Source organism: Salvia splendens, chromosome 1 (assembly GCF_004379255.2).
Source record: "Salvia splendens isolate huo1 chromosome 1, SspV2, whole genome shotgun sequence".
NCBI classification, from domain to species: Eukaryota; Viridiplantae; Streptophyta; class Magnoliopsida; order Lamiales; family Lamiaceae; genus Salvia; species Salvia splendens.
In genome coordinates, this window is record NC_056032.1 from 8,259,562 (window position 1) to 8,277,207 (window position 17,646).

At 36.1% G+C, this 17,646-nt stretch overlaps 4 protein-coding genes across 5 annotated transcripts; 2 read left to right on the forward strand and 2 right to left on the reverse strand.

Moving 5' to 3' along the window:
* Positions 1 to 987: 987 nt before the first annotated feature.
* Positions 988 to 6,287, forward strand: LOC121811413. The gene is made up of 6 exons (XM_042212271.1): positions 988 to 1,269; positions 1,379 to 1,949; positions 2,041 to 2,765; positions 2,856 to 2,945; positions 4,671 to 5,471; positions 5,771 to 6,287. Exons 2-6 carry the CDS (start codon positions 1,862 to 1,864, stop codon positions 5,903 to 5,905), a joined length of 1,839 nt encoding a protein of 612 aa, XP_042068205.1. The 5' UTR covers positions 988 to 1,269; positions 1,379 to 1,861; the 3' UTR covers positions 5,906 to 6,287.
* Positions 6,288 to 6,869: 582 nt separating this feature from the next.
* LOC121795223 (DNA-directed RNA polymerases II and IV subunit 5A-like) lies at positions 6,870 to 9,897 on the reverse strand. Of its 2 annotated transcripts, none has more exons than XM_042193712.1 (5): positions 9,776 to 9,897; positions 9,049 to 9,251; positions 8,020 to 8,199; positions 7,582 to 7,695; positions 6,870 to 7,289 (listed from the first exon to the last, which is right to left on the reverse strand). In XM_042193712.1, exons 2-5 carry the CDS (start codon positions 9,244 to 9,246, stop codon positions 7,164 to 7,166), a joined length of 618 nt encoding a protein of 205 aa, XP_042049646.1. In that variant the 5' UTR covers positions 9,247 to 9,251; positions 9,776 to 9,897; the 3' UTR covers positions 6,870 to 7,163. The 2 variants fall into 2 exon arrangements, with proteins under 2 accessions (XP_042049646.1, XP_042049654.1); XM_042193720.1 differs by having other exon boundaries at positions 9,049 to 9,254; positions 9,776 to 9,892.
* A 660-nt stretch (positions 9,898 to 10,557) lies between these two features.
* On the forward strand, positions 10,558 to 15,670 carry LOC121811423 (histone acetyltransferase of the MYST family 1-like). Its single transcript, XM_042212280.1, has 9 exons — positions 10,558 to 10,856; positions 11,248 to 11,336; positions 11,547 to 11,606; positions 12,114 to 12,323; positions 12,567 to 12,635; positions 13,265 to 13,426; positions 14,298 to 14,391; positions 15,065 to 15,207; positions 15,289 to 15,670. The coding sequence occupies exons 1-9, from the start codon at positions 10,586 to 10,588 to the stop codon at positions 15,490 to 15,492; spliced, it is 1,302 nt and encodes a 433-aa protein (XP_042068214.1). The 5' UTR covers positions 10,558 to 10,585; the 3' UTR covers positions 15,493 to 15,670.
* Positions 15,671 to 16,638: 968 nt separating this feature from the next.
* Positions 16,639 to 17,413, reverse strand: LOC121804342. Its single transcript, XM_042203829.1, has one exon. The coding sequence runs from the start codon at positions 17,308 to 17,310 to the stop codon at positions 16,813 to 16,815; it is 498 nt and encodes a 165-aa protein (XP_042059763.1). The 5' UTR covers positions 17,311 to 17,413; the 3' UTR covers positions 16,639 to 16,812.
* Between the last annotated feature and the right edge of the window lie 233 nt (positions 17,414 to 17,646).

Below are 17,646 nucleotides of genomic sequence, written 5' to 3' on the forward strand. Positions count from 1 at the left end.
TGGCTGTTCTAGTTTTGTATCCTCTGTATCTGACATTTTTGGCTGGCTGTAGGGTTCGATTTCTGGTCGTTGGGAAAGAAAGATCGGGAAAGGTATTTTAGGGCTATGATGAGAATTTTCTGAGCCCGGATCATTGCTGCTCTGAGGCCATGTAGAAATCGGTAGAAGGGATTAATCTTATTCAATATATCAGCAATATAGAGTTTACAGGTTTATATAGACTAGGATTTTCTATACATGGTAAACCTAGATTACACTAATTACTCTTCTATCATATGCGAAATATCCTCCCATATCAATTCCTTGATTTTGTGCAATATCTTCTAACAATTAGGATTATTAATTATATACCCTTTTTAAAGTAAATTATTTGTGTTTGGTGTATATATTATAAGACGCATTAAAATCTGTGTTAGGTCGAGAAAATGAATACGTCATACGAGTATAGTACTTATTTGGATAAATATAATTATAGAATAATTATATACCTTTTTAAAGTAAATTATTTATGTTTGGGGTATTTATTATATTAAAAAACATTAAAATCTGTGTTAGGTCGAGAAAATGGATACATTTGTATACTAATTTGTTTGTTTTGCAAGATTATATTGCATCTCATAATTGAATATGTATCATGTTGGTTCATGAAATTGAATTTCACAATTTAATATCTTATGATAATTAGTCATAGACACCTTCTTCAATAAAAATAATTTTCTAAATGGATACTAATATATTACAATTAGTCATAATAGTTGATCGGCACCTATAGTAGTAATGTAAGATAGTAGAAAATAAAAAAAAAGTAGTAAGAGAAAATGAAAAGAAAAATAAAGAAAATAAATCAAAATACAACCATCAGATTGTACCTTTGTACGGATAAAGTAATTTGTATTTTTGGAGTGGAGTATTAATTATACCTTAATATTTTTTTCTATAAAAAAGGAAAGGAAAAAATTATACAACAAATTTAAGCCTAACCTAAGATTAGTCTTTCTACATTCCCATTTAAATCCATCGTCGATGAAATATTATGTTAATTTCGCCACCTGCATTTTTCCTGCTTGCAAACCGTAAACTGCAAACACGCTGAACAACTGTGAATTCTCAATCTTTCCGTTTTCTTCGTGCCAAAAATTCGACGTTTTTTCAGAGCAAAAGAAACGACGCTGTAAACTGTTTTGTGGTGAAGTTTTACTACTCGTAGTGTGGCGATTGTTGGAGGGGATAGGGCTTTGTACGATCCCTTTTTGGGGGATTTTTGATGAGGTAGGGTTACTCCTCTGTCTCTTGATATTTGACATTTGGAAATTTTTGCGAATGGATTAGTTTTTATGTTCTGGGAAGTCTGATTCTGAGTATAATTGTCTATTGGCAGAATACAGTTTTGGGGGAATTTTTGAAATTTAGGTTTTGTCTTCTCCGGTTCGGTGCATACCATATTCTGTTACGCTGTCAGTTTATGGTTTTGTGACATTTGAAACGAGGGAAGATTGTATATTGGGGATTTAATTGTGGATTTTGGTGTTGAAAATTACAGAGAAATGAGGGGTTGTTAAGTGGGCTGAGAGGGAAAATTGTTAGGAATGGAGTAGGAAGAATTTCCCCAAGGCATTGTTGATTGAATATTACATTCTGCTAAGGATTGTGGGACAGTTAAGTAGGTTGCATTCCTGGGGGTTGGGGAAAGTTTTGTTTCCAGGAATACACCTTGTAAAGGCACTGTTGTTTCTTTAATTTTCTCTTTTTTTCGTGGGTCAAAGCACGTTACCTTCAAAAGGAATTGTTGGGGATAATCAGGACTGTGTTGTGGCATTAGAATTTATTCTTTCTAAGAATAGCTAGATCATGTCTGGTGCTAATGGAGAGAACTGAGCCTGCATTAGTTCCAGAATGGTTGAGATGCACAGGAAATATTGCCGGAAGTGGCGCCTCAGTCCATCTCTCAGGTAATGATACTTGGGTGCTCTTTCACACATTTTAATTGATAATTTGTTTCATAATCTGGTTTTGGTTCTTACTTTCCTATTTTCTTGTCAGATGCTTCTTCTTCTGTACACTCCACAAGAAGTAGGCCTTTTAGGAGCAATAGTGAGAAGGAAAGCTCACATTATCTTCAGAGAAGTTCTTCATCCAATTCTAGGCGTAGCTCAGGTATAAATGGCTCTGCGAAGCATCCGTATAGTAGTTTCTCAAGGAGCCACTGGGACAGAAACCGTGAAAGAGAGAAGGAGAAGTCTATATATGAGGACATCTGGGAGCATGACCCTTTGGAGAGCATATTAAATTGTAGAGTTGAGAGAAATTCTTTGAGGCGTTCTCAATCATTGGTTTCAAGTAAGACTGGTGAACGTTCACCTCGAAGAGTAGATAAAAAGGACTCGCCTATTAGTGAGAATGGTACCCTTTCGCGGGGGAGCAATCTAAACGTAATCCAAAAGTCTGTGTTTGAAAAGGATTTTCCATCAATTGGGACTGAAGATAAGCAAGGTGTAGCTGGAATTAGGAGAGTCTCATCTCCTGGTTTGAGTTCAGCTGTTCAAAGTTTACCCGTGGGCAGCTCAGGGTTTCTTGGTGGTGAGAAATGGACTTCTGCTTTAGCAGAGGTGCCTGCTGCCGTTGCAAATAATGGCACAGGTCATTCCCATGCTCAACAGAATGTTTCTACATTTCCAAATTTGTCTTCTGGGATTTCTATTACGGCAGGTCTTAATATGGCTGAGGCACTATCACAGCCTGCAGCACGCGGTCATGCTAATCCCCAGGTAGTAATTGAATGTTACTTATGTTTGCATGATTTATGTTTTTGCTAGTGAACAAATTTTAACTCCTAGTCTCTTCAATAAATATTGCAGCTACCTGATAAAGGTCTGAGACTTGAGGAGTTGGCCATCAAGCAATCGAGGCAATTAATTCCTGTGACACCTTCAATGCCTAAACCATTGGTAAAATGAGTAATTATACTCGGTATTTTTGATAATAAGATGACAACATGCAAAATTCTCGTTTTCCTTGAACTTTCTAAGAGGCTGTTATGGCCTTCTAGTTTTATGCCCTTACTTTTACTCTTTTGTTTACAAAATAAAAGCATGAGGTGCTACTTTATATATAGCCAATATAAAAGCATGCTTTATCAGATCCTAGTCATAGGCAACATCACAACAGGATATCAGGCACTTCCCCTCTTTATCAATTTACATGTCTACCATGTGTCTGTTTTCTCCACAACTGTAACTGCTGTTGCAGACTATATCCCTGGTAAACTGATGTAGGCACCCCTGTCTTGAGCATACAGCCTTACATTTCCGTCTGTCATATGAGAAAGTAAGTGGCATGAGAGGTCTAAAAAAAGTTGTTGAATGGCATTAGTATCTGAAACAGTTAGTTGGCGTAAGCCTACAATTGAGTTTCCTTTTTTTTCTTCTTCTGCGGTAATTCATTAACGACAAGATACTAAAACCCTTACCAGTTCTCACTGCAGTAATATCCTCTCGTATCACGTATGACTCATATTAAGATATATATATTTATATGCTACAAACAAATGTTACCACCCTGCTCAGATTGTTTCATGCCATGTCTTTGTTGGACATTGGTTCATCTCATCCAGTTCTCCATTGGTTTTCTGTGATGATCGTCTTTTCTCCCACTTGCCTGATTATTAGAAGTTTGTTGTAGCTAGTACAGCACAAGCAGGGCAATTCCTTTCTATTCAACCATCAAATTCTGTGCGTAGTTTATTATTATACTCCCTCCGCCCCATAAAAATAAGGACATTTTCCATTTTAGGCCGCCCCATAAAAATATCCCCTTCTATTTTTGGTAACTTCTTTCTCTCTAATAAGGTGGGCTCCATTCTCCACTAACAGTATTATAATTACTTTTTCTTTCTATCTCTCTCTTACTTTACCAATTATGCATTAATTCCCGTGCTGTCCCAAGTGTCCATATTTTTGTGGGACAGAGGGAGTATATGAGCGTGTGCTGTGGAATTGGTGAACATGGTTTTTAGTTTTTACCATATGCTGATGAATTGGTGGACACTCACTCTTTTAGTAACTACTAGTTTGATCAAATTTGGGCAATTTGTTCGTTGAGATGCAATATACCTGTGAGGCTATATCCGCATTGCTATTTGCTATTCTATTTTTCCATTTTCTCCCTGGCAAGGGAGGTTCCTATGGCCATAGCTTTCCTAGACCATCAGAACTACCAAACTTAAAAGAGTTTACCCCGTACATGCAGTATATAGTTCTGGGATTTACTACAGTTTACAAACATTAGTTACTGGGCCATCTGAACTAGGTCATCCTTTGTACTTTCCCAATTAATGTTATTGATTTGATGCTGAGCATCCCATAATATTCTAAAGTTTTTGCAAATTTATACTTTTGTATTCATACATGCATCTAGTTCAAACTATTGGTTGATTGAATATGGAACTATATCACATGATGGTCAGAGGTTAATCTGTTCTATGTGACGAATGCACTATATTTATTATGTTTTGCCATATTTTCTCAATTTACAGTAAATGCAACCCATGCCAATGGTCATTATTTCACTTCTTAACTTTGTATGTGTGCAATACAATGTGTTGGATGGCAAGACGTCTTGTCTTTTGACTGGTAGTATGAAGATTATGTGTTAAAATCAGCTATCCTTTTCAGGTTCCTGGTACTGGAGATAAATTAAAACAGTCAAAAATTGCTCTGAGAACTAATGATATGACTGTGGCTCCCAAGGCTGTTCATTCACTGCCCCATTCTTCTCATTCTGCTACTCAATCTCGTGCTGGACAAAGCAGGTCTGATTCTGCCAGCAACCCCCATGTTGGAAAGTTTCTGGTTCTTAAACCAGGTCGTGAAAGTATCCCTGTTGGGCAAAAGGATGTATGCTGTGCAACTGATAATACCAATGGAAAAGTAGTTAAAGATGGCCAGGTTGCTACAGGTTCATGTACTGTAGTTGCATCAATTAGTGCGAGCAATTCCATGGTTTCTGTTCTTGAAAACAAGTCTGCTGCTCTATCACTAGGTTCAAGATCCTCTATGGAAAAGAAACCGACCCAATCTCTGGCACAAAGCAGAAGTGAATTTTTTAATCTCATGAGGAGGAAATCCTCTGCCCGTGCAAAGACATCTGTAGAAAATCACTCAGATTCCAGTTTGGATACTCTATCTCCCAGTGCAAACACATCTGTAGAAAATTGTAAAGAAGGCTATGCTGCTACTACCACTCCTTGTGTTTTAGAGAATGGCAACCAGATGCTGTGTAATGGTGATAGATGTGACATTACGGAGAAGACCAGGGGGTGTCTTCCGGATGTCGGAGACAGTAGCTTGTCTTGTCATGGATACATTTACCCAGATGCAGAAGAGGTTGCTTTCCTTCGTTCACTTGGCTGGGAGGAAAATAGCGGGGAAGACGAAGGATTGACTGAGGAAGAGATTAATGCTTTTTATCAGGAGGTGAGTTTGCGCAGTTTTCATTTGTTGTTAGTTTTTGATGATGTGTCATTATATAATTTCTTATGGAACAGTTCATTTACCTTGAACTCTCTGACACAACCCAAATTAAAGAATTCAATATAACAAAATTGAAATGATCATCGTACCCTCTCTTCAATCCATGGAACCTCTACGTTGCCATTCATATATGTGAATCGATATCTGCTGACACGTGATACATTGTTAAAGATGCCAAGCAATTTTTTGTTAGCTCATCACAATGATTGCAATTAATTAAACTCTATAATTTTTCTATGCAGTACATGAATCAGAGGCCATCCATGGAGGTGTGTCAAAGCTCTCAGCCCAAGTACCCTACAGCATCTAAACTTCCCAATCCCATTTCAGACGAAGTTGCTGACTCCAGCTCCTCTGAGCCTGAAGCCGAAGCTTGATTCACAAGAGCATGCTGGAAGTTATCTGGAGGATTCAATTTTGTTGGCAGAGTACTTTTTGGTGATTGCTTTTGTTCGAGAGGAGAGCTAAGGTTTTGCTTGATAAGGATATTTGGGTGTGGATATTGGCAGAATTGAGGGATGGTATAATAAATAGTTAGCACCTGATATTGGCAGAAACGGTATCTTGTTGAGCGGTCTACATCCGAAAGAAAGGATGATATAGGGGATGCACTATTGCATTTTGCATTGACAGTAGTTGGTAGGACTTGTTTTTGATATTTCCTTTTTTCTCTCTAGTGGTTGGGAAAGAAGTTGGCCATGTTTGATTAATTTTACGCCATGAAAAAGGAAATGAAAATGGGTTACAGATTTATTGGTTTGTTTGTTCGTAGTTTTGGGTTGTATTTGGTGTTTCTCATCCATTTTTCTTGCACATTAATGATGGGTATGAAATGAAATCTGAGGTCCTTGAAAACGTCAAGAATTGCAGTGCATGATTCTTCTTTTGTCTTCGTTGTGCTCATTTAAATTCTTGTGAAGAAACACAAGCTCATCTTTTGTATCAATGAAAAATCCAGTATAAATATATTATGGAAACCTCTGATACTGGTCTTACTTTTTCTATTTTTCAATCGTTTGCCCAACTCATTCAAGACTTCAATGGACATTTTGAGATGTTCAACTGTCAATCGATATGGCACCATCAGTGCGAGGTTGTTGCAGATTCAAGAGAACGAGAGTGGGGATTTTATAAATACGTTTATTACTTCAGATACATTGTCACCACGATGCGTTTATTTTTTTAAATAGCTTCTTGTTTTTTTAAACAATTTTGTAGCCTCTAATTTAAGCTACTCCACTAATTGATTATCAGGGTTGAAAATATCATTTTCATACGCTTCGTTTTAGTAATATAAATATGCTAATTAGAGCGTGTGCGATATAAGTGCTTGGACTGATATAATTTGAACAGTTAACCAAAAATAGACTTATATATATATCCTCATACAACCCACAAATGATCACATCATACTACTCCAATAATTGACACAAAATTGTGTTCACAATCACAAAATCAAAGCAAATAATTAAAGTTACACTCACAAGATGTTTATAAAGAGTTCAATGACACCACCACAATGCCTACATTGCTCCCGTTGGGAGCTGCGGTGCAGCCTTGTGTTTGCTCAACTGCTTCACGCCTTATCATTGTCTGCTGCTCTTATCGTACAGCAAGATCAGAGCTTCCAAGGTTTCAAACAACGTATCTGTAGGTGACATAACGTCCAGCAGTTTCACTTGGTCGTATGATCTTTACAACCTGCCCTCGCTTGAGCCCATAGTATCTTGCAATCGGGTCAGTTATCTGGATACGAGGGAGCTGCCAAACAAAGTAGCAACAAACAGCTTTAAATTAAGTGATATAGCATACATTCTTTAGGTCCGTTCGACATGACATAATATTTAGAGTGACTGTACAAAAAAAGCTCAGAGTTAAGTGAAGGGCAGCCTGTCTTAATTCAAACTAACATGACTTAGAGTCTCGGGACATATAACAACCCCAAATGCAGAATAAGTTATAGACTTAATGCACTGTAAACACTGTACTATTCAATGCTGCAGAAGTCACTACATTTTGCATACTTATATCGTGTTGATTATTGAAAACTAACCTGTGTTTCTTTCACGGTGTACCTTTCTAGCAACGTCTTCTTTTCCTCAGCCGTAAGTAGCTGATGCTCGGGAACTAGAACATGTTCTTTTATGTTAACTAACAACTCAGCTTCCTGCACTATTTCAGCAAGTAAACATGAGTTTCCATTAATATCATACTGTAAAGCAGCGGACTTGTATGTAACTTTCAAATACATATCTCAGAAGCATAAATTACCAAACATCAATAAATAAAAGATCGTGAAAGTGGCATCTCATAAAATTCAAGAGTTATTGAGATTGAGTCTTGGAAGAAAACCAAGTTATTGAGTTTGAGCAATATGGCATGTAAGATGAAAAAGTATTGTATAGCCAAAAAGGCATCTATGCCTATAGGATAAGCATTTAGTATTTAAGAAATATAGGAAACAAAGTGAAACGAGAGCCTCAACAATAACCTGGAAAACTTCTAAGTGGAATTTAGTTGATATTTCACTAACACAGGTACGTGCAAATGGTGTTAAATTTTGCTGGACCACTAAGATTGCCCGGTGAACGCCTTCTTCTTTCATGCGATTAGTGTAGGTCTTCATTGTCTTAACACCAACCTTCTGTTCCTCGGGAAAAAACACGTACAACTGGAAATAAGCAGACAAGAAAAACTGGTTAATGGCACAGCATCGTGAATTTTCAAAAAAAAATGTCACATTTGATCTGTTTCACAATGATATTCTGTTCGGAAATTTAAAAAAACAATACATGCAGAAAGAGCTCAACTATGTATTGTTAAGAACACATTCTAAAAGCCTTAAGCACTACTCCTATGACATATTTAGGAACAGAATACAGACCTCAAACTGTACTGACAGTCAACTACATATAGGGAATTGCATCGAGAATTTTTCATGGAAATCAGAGGAAGATAAAATTGATCAGAAAATGTGATGTCAGTTACACAAATCAGTAGTACTTTTTTACCATGGGACAAACATCTTTAAAATATAAATCAAACAGTGCTTTTTATTTGAAGGATTGAGGTTGCAACCTAGTTGACATCGTAACAAACAAGATTTAAGCATACGAACCAATAAAATCAAGTTTTAGGAAATTAAGAAGGGAACAACAGCCTTACCCATCAATACAAATCAAAAGGGGTGCTTAATATCATCATTTATTGCATTAAAAAAATCAGCATCAATTAAAACATAGGCTCTCCTACTCGAAATCCAGGGTCTTCCATGATATCTCACTTGCCACATGCATTAATTCATCACTCTATGGCATTATTTCTTTCCCGACATTAACCCACAAACACACAACCAGCTCCACAGTCATGCTTCTTGTATGCAGACAAAAAAGATCAAATCTTCATAATTTCAACATTTTCATTTTCAAGGCCACACGTTGCAAAATCCATTGAAAAACCACTAGCAAAAATCTCCTAGAATGAAAAACACAAAAAAGGGAAGAATCTTGACAAAGCACACCTGTTCAGAGCTGTTACGGAAGCCTTTGTTAATAACGAGGTCCTCTCTCTTCATATTCTCACCGTATTTCTCAATGAACTGATACTTTGTCATTTCAATCTCGAAATCTCCCACCATGTAACCCCTATCCTTCAGCATCTGCATCACTGTCTTCCGTATTCTGAAAAGCCGGGTAATTTCCTCCTCCGACAAAACCATCTTGTCTACTTCAGTCAAATAATAAATTAAAAAAACGAATCAAAACAAAAACGAGACAATATAAGAGGTTAAGACAATTACTTGCTAAACCCTACACATTATATTCAGTTGAATCCTTAAAATACAATCTTGCAACCAGCTAACAGTTGCACCCACTGTCAATAGCTACAAAAAAAAGGAAAAGGAACGAACACTAAATGAATTAATTACTAAAACTTCAGTTTAATCAGGTGATTCTATTTTTCCAATCAAGGGCTTAGCAGCTACACATTGAACATCAAAGAATAACATCATCAAGAACATTATTTACCAAATTCTGATTTTTCTTAATTCCTATCTCTTCTGAAGCACAAATTTTACGACCACAATCATTGAATTCATCCTTAACTCCGCCTAAATGCCAATCTCATTTACCGATTTCAGCTAAGACCAAGAAATAACCTCAACGTATAAGCAGAAAAAGCGATCTTTAAATTGGATAACAAGATATGTAAACAGACAAACCACTTGAGCTTAACGGCTTTCTTACCTGCGTCTTTTCTTCTTTCTTTATTTTTTTAGAAAAATTTCTTGAGTCCCTTTTATGAGCGTGCGCAGGCAGGAGAGCAGGAGCCGTGGACGAGGGTTGAGAGAAGCTGAATATAAGATCACCCACAATTCTTTATTTCATAAAACGGTCCCTATTAATATGTAATATTACAGCAGGACCCCGGAATTTTGACTCACTTTTCCCCATAGAGCAGATGTTGTTTACCTTAAATACTAAAATACCATAAAAATGTGAAATATTTAAATTCAATATTCCAATTGTAAAGAAACAATAATTGCCTCACCTTCCACTAAATCAATTAGTGTAATAATATTTATAACACTAAAAAAAAATTCATATAGTATTCAATATTTATTTTAAAAAATAGAGGTTCAAAAACCACTCTGTATATATGAATTTATTAATCCTAATAATCTATTTTTATGACATCAAATGCTAAAGAATAATTACATACCTTAATCAAGAATAATAAATTCTTGGATAATATATACTCCCTCGTCCTAGGCTATTCCTCCCCCCCCCTTTTTTTTAATACTCCATGATATTAAAAGAAATTACAACTAGTATTTAAAGGTTAAATGTAGAGAGAATAAGGAAGATAGTTTTGCCAAAAAATTAGAAAGAAGAACTAAATAAGTGATCAAAATTATTTGGGCCCGATCACAATTTTCTCCATAATTGGGCCCAATACTGAAGCCCATTAACTATTAAAATGTTGGGAGTACTTAAGAAGGTAGAGGAATCAGCTGAAAATACAGAAAACTCCCTGCAATTTTGGGTACCGGCAAAATGGTTTCAATTGATAACACAAATTCCGCCACCGCCAAAGCGGCCATGGCTGATGTATCCGCCGCTTCTCCGGCGCCGGAATCCAACGGTTCTCAAGCGGAGTTCGACGCATATCGGAGGAGGAAATCATCGATTCTTCCCTTGGAGGTCGGTACGCGCGTCAATTGCCGGTGGCGCGACGGAAAGTATCACCCTGTGAAGGTTATAGAGCGCCGGAAGCTTTTCTCCTGTGGAGCCCACTATTATGAGTACTATGTTCACTACACTGAATGTAAGAAATATATATACACATGTTTTAAAAAAATCTTAGCGATGTTAAGAATTGAAATTAATTAGCTAATTTTTAATCAGAAAGGTTGTGTTCTGCTATATGTAGTTTTTGTTGAGTTATTGTGACATTTTATGGTGGTTATTTGTAAGCACAGTGTTGAATTACTGAAATTGGGCTTGATGAACAATTTATGAAATTCGCGACTGAAGTATGTTTAATTCCAATTCCAGTGAGTTTGGGCATATTCAGTTCTTTTTCAGGCATTTGCATTCCTTGTAGCTCGTGATTTGAATAAGAGAATGCTTGTTTGTTACTAGAGCTTCAGTAGAAACGTGTATGTTTGTGTAATTCTGTCTGATTTATGCCGTGCACTTTTTGTTTTCTTGGGCAGTCAACCGCAGGCTTGATGAATGGGTCGACCTTGATCAACTTGATCTTGGCTCTGTAGAAACTGATGTGGATGACAAGGTTGAGGACAAGGTAATATACAGCTCATACCTTTGCTTTCCAGTTCTTGACCCATAGTTTGCACTTAAGATGATTATATTTAAATGAATAACCTCAAGCTTAAGTTAGGATTCAGATTCATAGATATTAGAACTATCTCCTTTTAAGGAGCTTGTTGTACTGGCTTATTCAATGACACTGAAATTTCTCCATCAATAATCTGCTTACGTGAAAATATCTCAGGTAACAGGCTTGAAAATGACGCGTCATCAGAAGCGTAAGATTGATGAAACGCACATAGAGGTATCGTCGATTTCTTTTTGTTAATCAGTAAACACCATGCAATTACATGAGGTTTGTGAGTATTATTATGTTTTCCACGTGTAATGTCATTCTTCAATCTTCATAGAACTATTAATTTCTTATCATGGAGCCATTGTTGTATATGCATTGTTTGAACATGTATGCCTTGACTAATAGCTATGTACAATCAGTTTGGGTTCGGATGATGCTTGTATAGAATAACGGGCATCAGGTATTATTGTGATTCTAGTTGGTTTCCTCTTTTCTTTAGTATGGAAGCATTTCAGAGGGCAAAGTATTACTATATCATTTCTCATTGGTGATATTCCAATCAAGTTTACGTCAACTAACTTGTTTGGTGTTTGTTGGGACAAGTACAAGTGACTCATACAAAGGAGTTAAAATATCATACTTCTAACAGATTGAAGTTTTTCACACTCTGTACTTGAGTTACCTCATTCTTTTTGTTTTGAATGCTAAGAAGAGCTTTTGGTTAAATTTATATAGGGCCACGAGGAGCTTGATGCTGCTAGCTTGAGAGAACATGAAGAGTTTACCAAAGTTAAAAATATCGCAACGATTGAACTTGGAAAATATGAAATTGAGACTTGGTACTTTTCCCCGTTCCCACCTGAATACAATGACTGCACAAAGCTGTTCTTTTGTGAATTTTGCCTGAATTTCATGAAACGCAAAGAACAGCTTCAAAGGCACATGGTAAGCTTTCTTTGCTCAGCTGTTCATTTATCCTCATTCACTTGTATGTTTTGGTTTGAATTAACTCCAGTGGTCCAGTAGGAAGTTCTTGTTACATATCTTCTACATCCAGTCAGCTACTTAGAGCATTCCATTTATGATTCTGATAAATCTTCCAAAAACTGACCCATGCAGAGGAGATACTTCTATTTTTTTTAAGTCAAGCCTTTTCTGTAGTTACAATATTTATATTTGTATTTGCAGAAAAAATGTGATCTTAAGCATCCTCCTGGTGATGAAATATATCGACATAAGACTTGGTCAATGTTTGAGGTAAATATTGCGTTACTTTGGAACTTAACTTGAAAGAAACAATTATGAACTACTAAAACCCCTGTTATTTAAGTGCAGAAAAAGTTTTTGGCATGACATGACCAATAAAAACCCATGTGTTTTGCTTCCCTTAAGGAATAATTCTAGCTCTTATATTCAATGAATCAGTATCTTCAAAAACTCTCCCGCTATTGCTTTCCTTCATTATGGTAGGACTTTCTATCTAACAAGATGAAACATCCTATAAATAATTTTCCCCTTAAAAAGATGGATCTCACTCAGAGAGCTTGAAACAAATTGGATGCTCTTATTAACATTTAAAAAATTCTTATTCCAAAAGTTCCTCTAAGTATTTCTTATCTAAGCGTCTTTTTAGAAGTAAGGGTCTTATTTGGAAGTGAAATGGGCATTTCTCATTCCTTTATTTGATAGTTGTTTTCCTGGAAATTTCATATTTCAATGTTATGCTTGGCTTACATCATTCTCATTTATGTTAGCAGTTAGCACATGATGTGTCTCAGCCTTACGTTATTTTTTATGTTGTCTTCAATGCATGCCAAATTCCCGAATCCCTAAGTTGACACAAATTTTAATAAGAACCAGAATCTGAATTTAAATTGGTATAACAGGTCGATGGCAAAAAGAACAAAATTTATGGGCAAAACCTTTGTTATCTGGCCAAGTTGTTTCTCGATCACAAGACCCTGTATTATGATGTAGACCTGTTCTTATTTTATGTGCTATGTGAATGTGATGATCGGGGATGCCACATGGTGGGCTACTTTTCTAAGGTAACTTTTCCCTTTCGAAAGTTAATCTCTATTTTTTGCTGCCACTTGTATCATCTGTAATCATTGTTTATGAGAGATGAGTTCTTATTGAGTAAAGGTATAGAGAATAAAATAGAGAATTTGGGAATTAAACGGGTTTTAATGTGAAATTAGTAAAGTAGGAGAGAGATAGAAAGAAAAGTGATTGGAGTATTGTTAATGGATAATGAGGCCCACCTCATTCAAAAGAAAAACTTATTAAAAATGGAGGTGGAATAACTTGGTGGACGATCTAAAATGGAAAAAGTGGACTATTTTTTGGGTACGGAGGGAGTATAATAATATTGAAATAACATAACAAGTCTACCCAGTGTAATGCTAATTATAGGTGAGGGCCTGCCCAAGAAGTCTGAATTTCTAATGAGATCCTTCCATGCTAGGTGACTTCTACTCCATCCCTTAGTTTGATAAATCCTAACTCTAGGCTGTGGACATAGACCACATAATCTGCCTGTTCCTTGATTGTAGATAACTATCTAAGGAATATAAGGAAAGGAATAACTATCTAAACAATAATGACAGGTTATTTGAATCAATTTACTTTGCTAACAAAATAAAAGATTCATAAGATATCATCTTATCGAGAAATCAGTCTCTACCTAGTTCATTCACTTATGTCGTTGTATGCTGTTTTCACTTGCCATCAAGGGTCACCATCTTCGTCACGTAATAGCGTTCCTGTAAATTGATTTCTTCATTTACTTAATGTTAAATTGTTAATGTACCTAATGGAGTATTCCGTAGTAGAAAGGATAAGGTTTTTGACATTTTTGTCTGAAGTGATATTCAACTTCTATATAGTACAGTAATATTTTCATCGCTTGATGTACAGGAGAAACAATCAGAGGAATCTTACAACTTAGCTTGTATCCTCACTCTTCCTCCTTATCAAAGAAAGGGCTATGGGAAGTTCCTGATTGCATTTTGTAAGCTCATTATTCATCATTGTGCTTATTTTCTGGACTTCATATAAATGGAAACGAATGTACACATCTCTATGGTGTTAATGAGAGTGAATAAAGGGGTACAAATACAATAACTGATGATGGCCACAAAACTTTTACTGAATCAGAGAACAAAAAAGTAATGAACTAATGATGGCATTTAACCTTTCTATGTACCTCAAGGTCCTTACAAAAAAGAAAAACTTCTCTACAGGCAAATACTAATACTTATATGAAAACTCGTTTTTTATGCTGCCAAGCTCTTAAAATATTCTGCTTTCTTGACCCTTATCAGCACTCTAACATGCTGATCACTCACAGTGTAACATTGTGAATATATCTTTCTTATAAAGTTCTGATAGATGATGTTTCCCTTTTGTGATTTCTTGATAAGTTGGTGAGAAAGATTATTGTGCTAATAAGGAGTTCTATTGGATCTTATAAATGAAAATAATGTAAGAGTGAATCTACTTGAATATCTTTTTGTATATTCAGAAAGATATAAATGCCTCCTGGAAGTCTTAGAATTCACTGGGTAGGTTTTTTGTTTGAGATGAAAAGTTGTTAAGGAGGGCATTTTGTTTACTTTCTCTAACTTATCCCGATTAAATTCATTGGTACCAATTTCTTAACCAACTGCAACATTCTGGTGCAGCTTATGAACTTTCGAAGAAGGAAGCCAAAGTTGGAACACCAGAACGACCCCTCTCAGACCTGGGCCTATTGAGCTACCGAGGATACTGGACTCGAGTTCTTCTAGATATACTGAAAAAACACAAAGGAAATATCTCCATTAAGGTTAGTATGAGTTGGCTGCATCCATTTAAGCTATCAATCCTTCCCTCTGTCCTTACTTCCTACTTCCCGTTGCTTTTCCAGGAGCTCAGTGACATGACGGCCATCAAGGCAGAGGATATCCTGGCTACCCTTCAGAGCTTAGAGTTGATCCAATACCGGAAGGGACAGCATGTGATCTGCGCGGACCCAAAGGTCCTAGACCGTCATCTCAAAGCTGCAGGCGGAGGCGGTCTGAATATTGAAGTCAGTAAGTTAATTTGGACTCCTTACAAAGACCAGAACTGATCTTGAAAGGGAAGGAATCTCCATTTCCCCCATTTCTCACTCCAGTTAAAACTGTATAGAAAAACAACACCTGTGTTAACGTGCTATCATTTTCTTAAAAGAGTGTATGTATCTAATAACTACTCTAATTGAATCTAATTACTAGTATAAACTTAGATGGTGATATGTTTGTCTCCTATTTCATGCCTAGAGCTGGCATCTGTGTGTTGTCATTGTGTCTTTTGCTAAATCGGTTTCTTTTTTTTTTTGCTGCCATGTTCGTTGTGTTTGATATATACACATCATGTTTCTTGCTTTATGGTTGTCCGTTTCATCTATCCGTGCGACTTGTATTTTAATGGGTCTTGTTCTTTCCGTTTCCTCTTTATTCTCTCATACTTCATACACTATTTTTTTAACTTAAACAATTATCATTTTCAGGAAAATTCAGAACAAATCTAATCTAACTACACTGAATGTCGTCAGGGGACAGAATACAACTTTACCCTAATTTGAAATTTAATTTCAAATGACTATTTTTATGTGTTGCACATTTCGAACACGTGAAGTCGTTGGTGTTTGGTAGATTATAATTGAATTGTTGGTTTGAAAAACATTACGCCGCGTGATGATTATCGATTGTGCTAGTTAAAGAGTGAATTTTGACCTAATTTAATCCCTATCATTTAACTTACTTTTATTTATTTATTTATTTTAATCTTGGCTAAGGAGTCACGACTTTCTTCGAACAGACCTATAACTAAAGTTATCATTGCAGAAATAATCCAGTGCCTTCTCGTTCAAAATTTGAAAGAATCAGAAAATCAAAATCTCTTGAGTTCACTTTACAACTGTTACACTATTTTGTTGCTTATACAAAGATAACTATTCTCTACCACCAACAATTTTCTAATTCAAAATTTTCCACGACGAACTATACAAACATTAGTATACTAGTGCTATTTTTATAACTATTATTATTATTATTATTATTATTATTATTATTTAGAAATAAATTAGTAAAACAATGGGATATACACGAAAAAGAGAATAAAGTCCACAATATTGTACAAAATGTGGGACAACCTTAATTTGAAACCCAAACATGAAACCCCCGACTATCACTGTCAAAAACCTCTCTGTTAAAAAAAGCTAGAAAAAAGAATAAAGAAAAGAAAATGTAGTAGTAGTATTATGAACTCATTTACATGAAAATCTCCAAACTGAATTATTCGATCCATTATACATTGATCAATTGTATAGTATATTCTAAATTAAAACTATATATAGCAAAAGATTGAAATGAGAATCTGTGAATATTGTGGGTGTGAACATATAATATCATACTGTGATCGGCGGCGGCGGTTGAAATTTGTTGGGCGGCAAATGAATGGGCTGAATATGCATGCTTTTCACCCCATCAAATCTTCTCTTCCACAAATTCACCTCTGCCGCCGCCGTCTTCACCACCGGCAACGGCGGATCCATGTTGCTAATATCCAACTTCGCCTTAACACCGCATAGTTCTTGATTCCCCACCGCTCTTCTCGAATCTCTCAGCCTCTCACTTTTCCGGCCTGAGGTGGCAGGGAGAAGGGTTTTGGTGGAGAAGTGTGTGCTTTTTCTGGGATTGGAGTGTTTGTGGGCGGTGACGCGGCTATTGCGCTTGACTTGGCCAATGCAGCTGACTCTGGGAGAGGTGGGTTCAGCGGCGGCGGCGGAGATGGGAATTGTGTTGAGCTTGAGGTCTTTGATGGATAAGCGGCAAAACATGGGTAAGAAAATGCTTTTTTGGTCGTGAATACTTCTTACTTCGTTTTTTTTATTCCCAATTCCCATTTATTGTTGGTGAATCTTGGCTTGGTGGTGATCAAGAGAGAGAATTATGAGAAGGGAGATATGTGTAGCTAGACACAAATATTTAATATGTGAAGAATATATAAATGTAACTGAAACATCATACTTTACTATATTTAAAGGCTCAGGTGTTGGAAGAGAAACCGTTGTAGTTACTCCTACAAACCAGATGGAACACCGAACACTCTCTTTCTTAAAATTTTATTTTGTGTTTCTATTTTAAAATAACAAATTAAAGCTGATTTTTTTATTATTAAAAATTGAAGTCATAGTGAGTGAGACACATAGGATCTCAGGTGATTAATTAAATTGTGGCAA

What these genes read in the sequence shown, in the direction of transcription:
- LOC121811423 (XM_042212280.1), top strand. Translation starts at nt 10,586, where the DNA reads ATGGTTTCAATTGATAACACAAATTCCGCCACCGCCAAAGCGGCCATG. An exon ending in AGACTTGGTCAATGTTTGAG is followed by an intron (nt 12,636 to 13,264) that starts GTAAATATTGCG and finishes TTGGTATAACAG; the next exon opens with GTCGATGGCAAAAAGAACAA. An exon ending in TGGTGGGCTACTTTTCTAAG is followed by an intron (nt 13,427 to 14,297) that starts GTAACTTTTCCC and finishes CTTGATGTACAG; the next exon opens with GAGAAACAATCAGAGGAATC.
- LOC121811413 (XM_042212271.1), top strand. Translation starts at nt 1,862, where the DNA reads ATGGAGAGAACTGAGCCTGCATTAGTTCCAGAATGGTTGAGATGCACA. An exon ending in CGCCTCAGTCCATCTCTCAG is followed by an intron (nt 1,950 to 2,040) that starts GTAATGATACTT and finishes TTTTCTTGTCAG; the next exon opens with ATGCTTCTTCTTCTGTACAC. An exon ending in GCGGTCATGCTAATCCCCAG is followed by an intron (nt 2,766 to 2,855) that starts GTAGTAATTGAA and finishes TAAATATTGCAG; the next exon opens with CTACCTGATAAAGGTCTGAG.
- LOC121795223 (XM_042193712.1), bottom strand. Translation starts at nt 9,246, where the DNA reads ATGGTTTTGTCGGAGGAGGAAATTACCCGGCTTTTCAGAATACGGAAG. An exon ending in TCCGTAACAGCTCTGAACAG is followed by an intron (nt 8,200 to 9,048) that starts GTGTGCTTTGTC and finishes GCTTATTTCCAG; the next exon opens with TTGTACGTGTTTTTTCCCGA. An exon ending in ACACCGTGAAAGAAACACAG is followed by an intron (nt 7,290 to 7,581) that starts GTTAGTTTTCAA and finishes TTTGTTTGGCAG; the next exon opens with CTCCCTCGTATCCAGATAAC.
- LOC121804342 (XM_042203829.1), bottom strand. Translation starts at nt 17,310, where the DNA reads ATGGGAATTGGGAATAAAAAAAACGAAGTAAGAAGTATTCACGACCAA.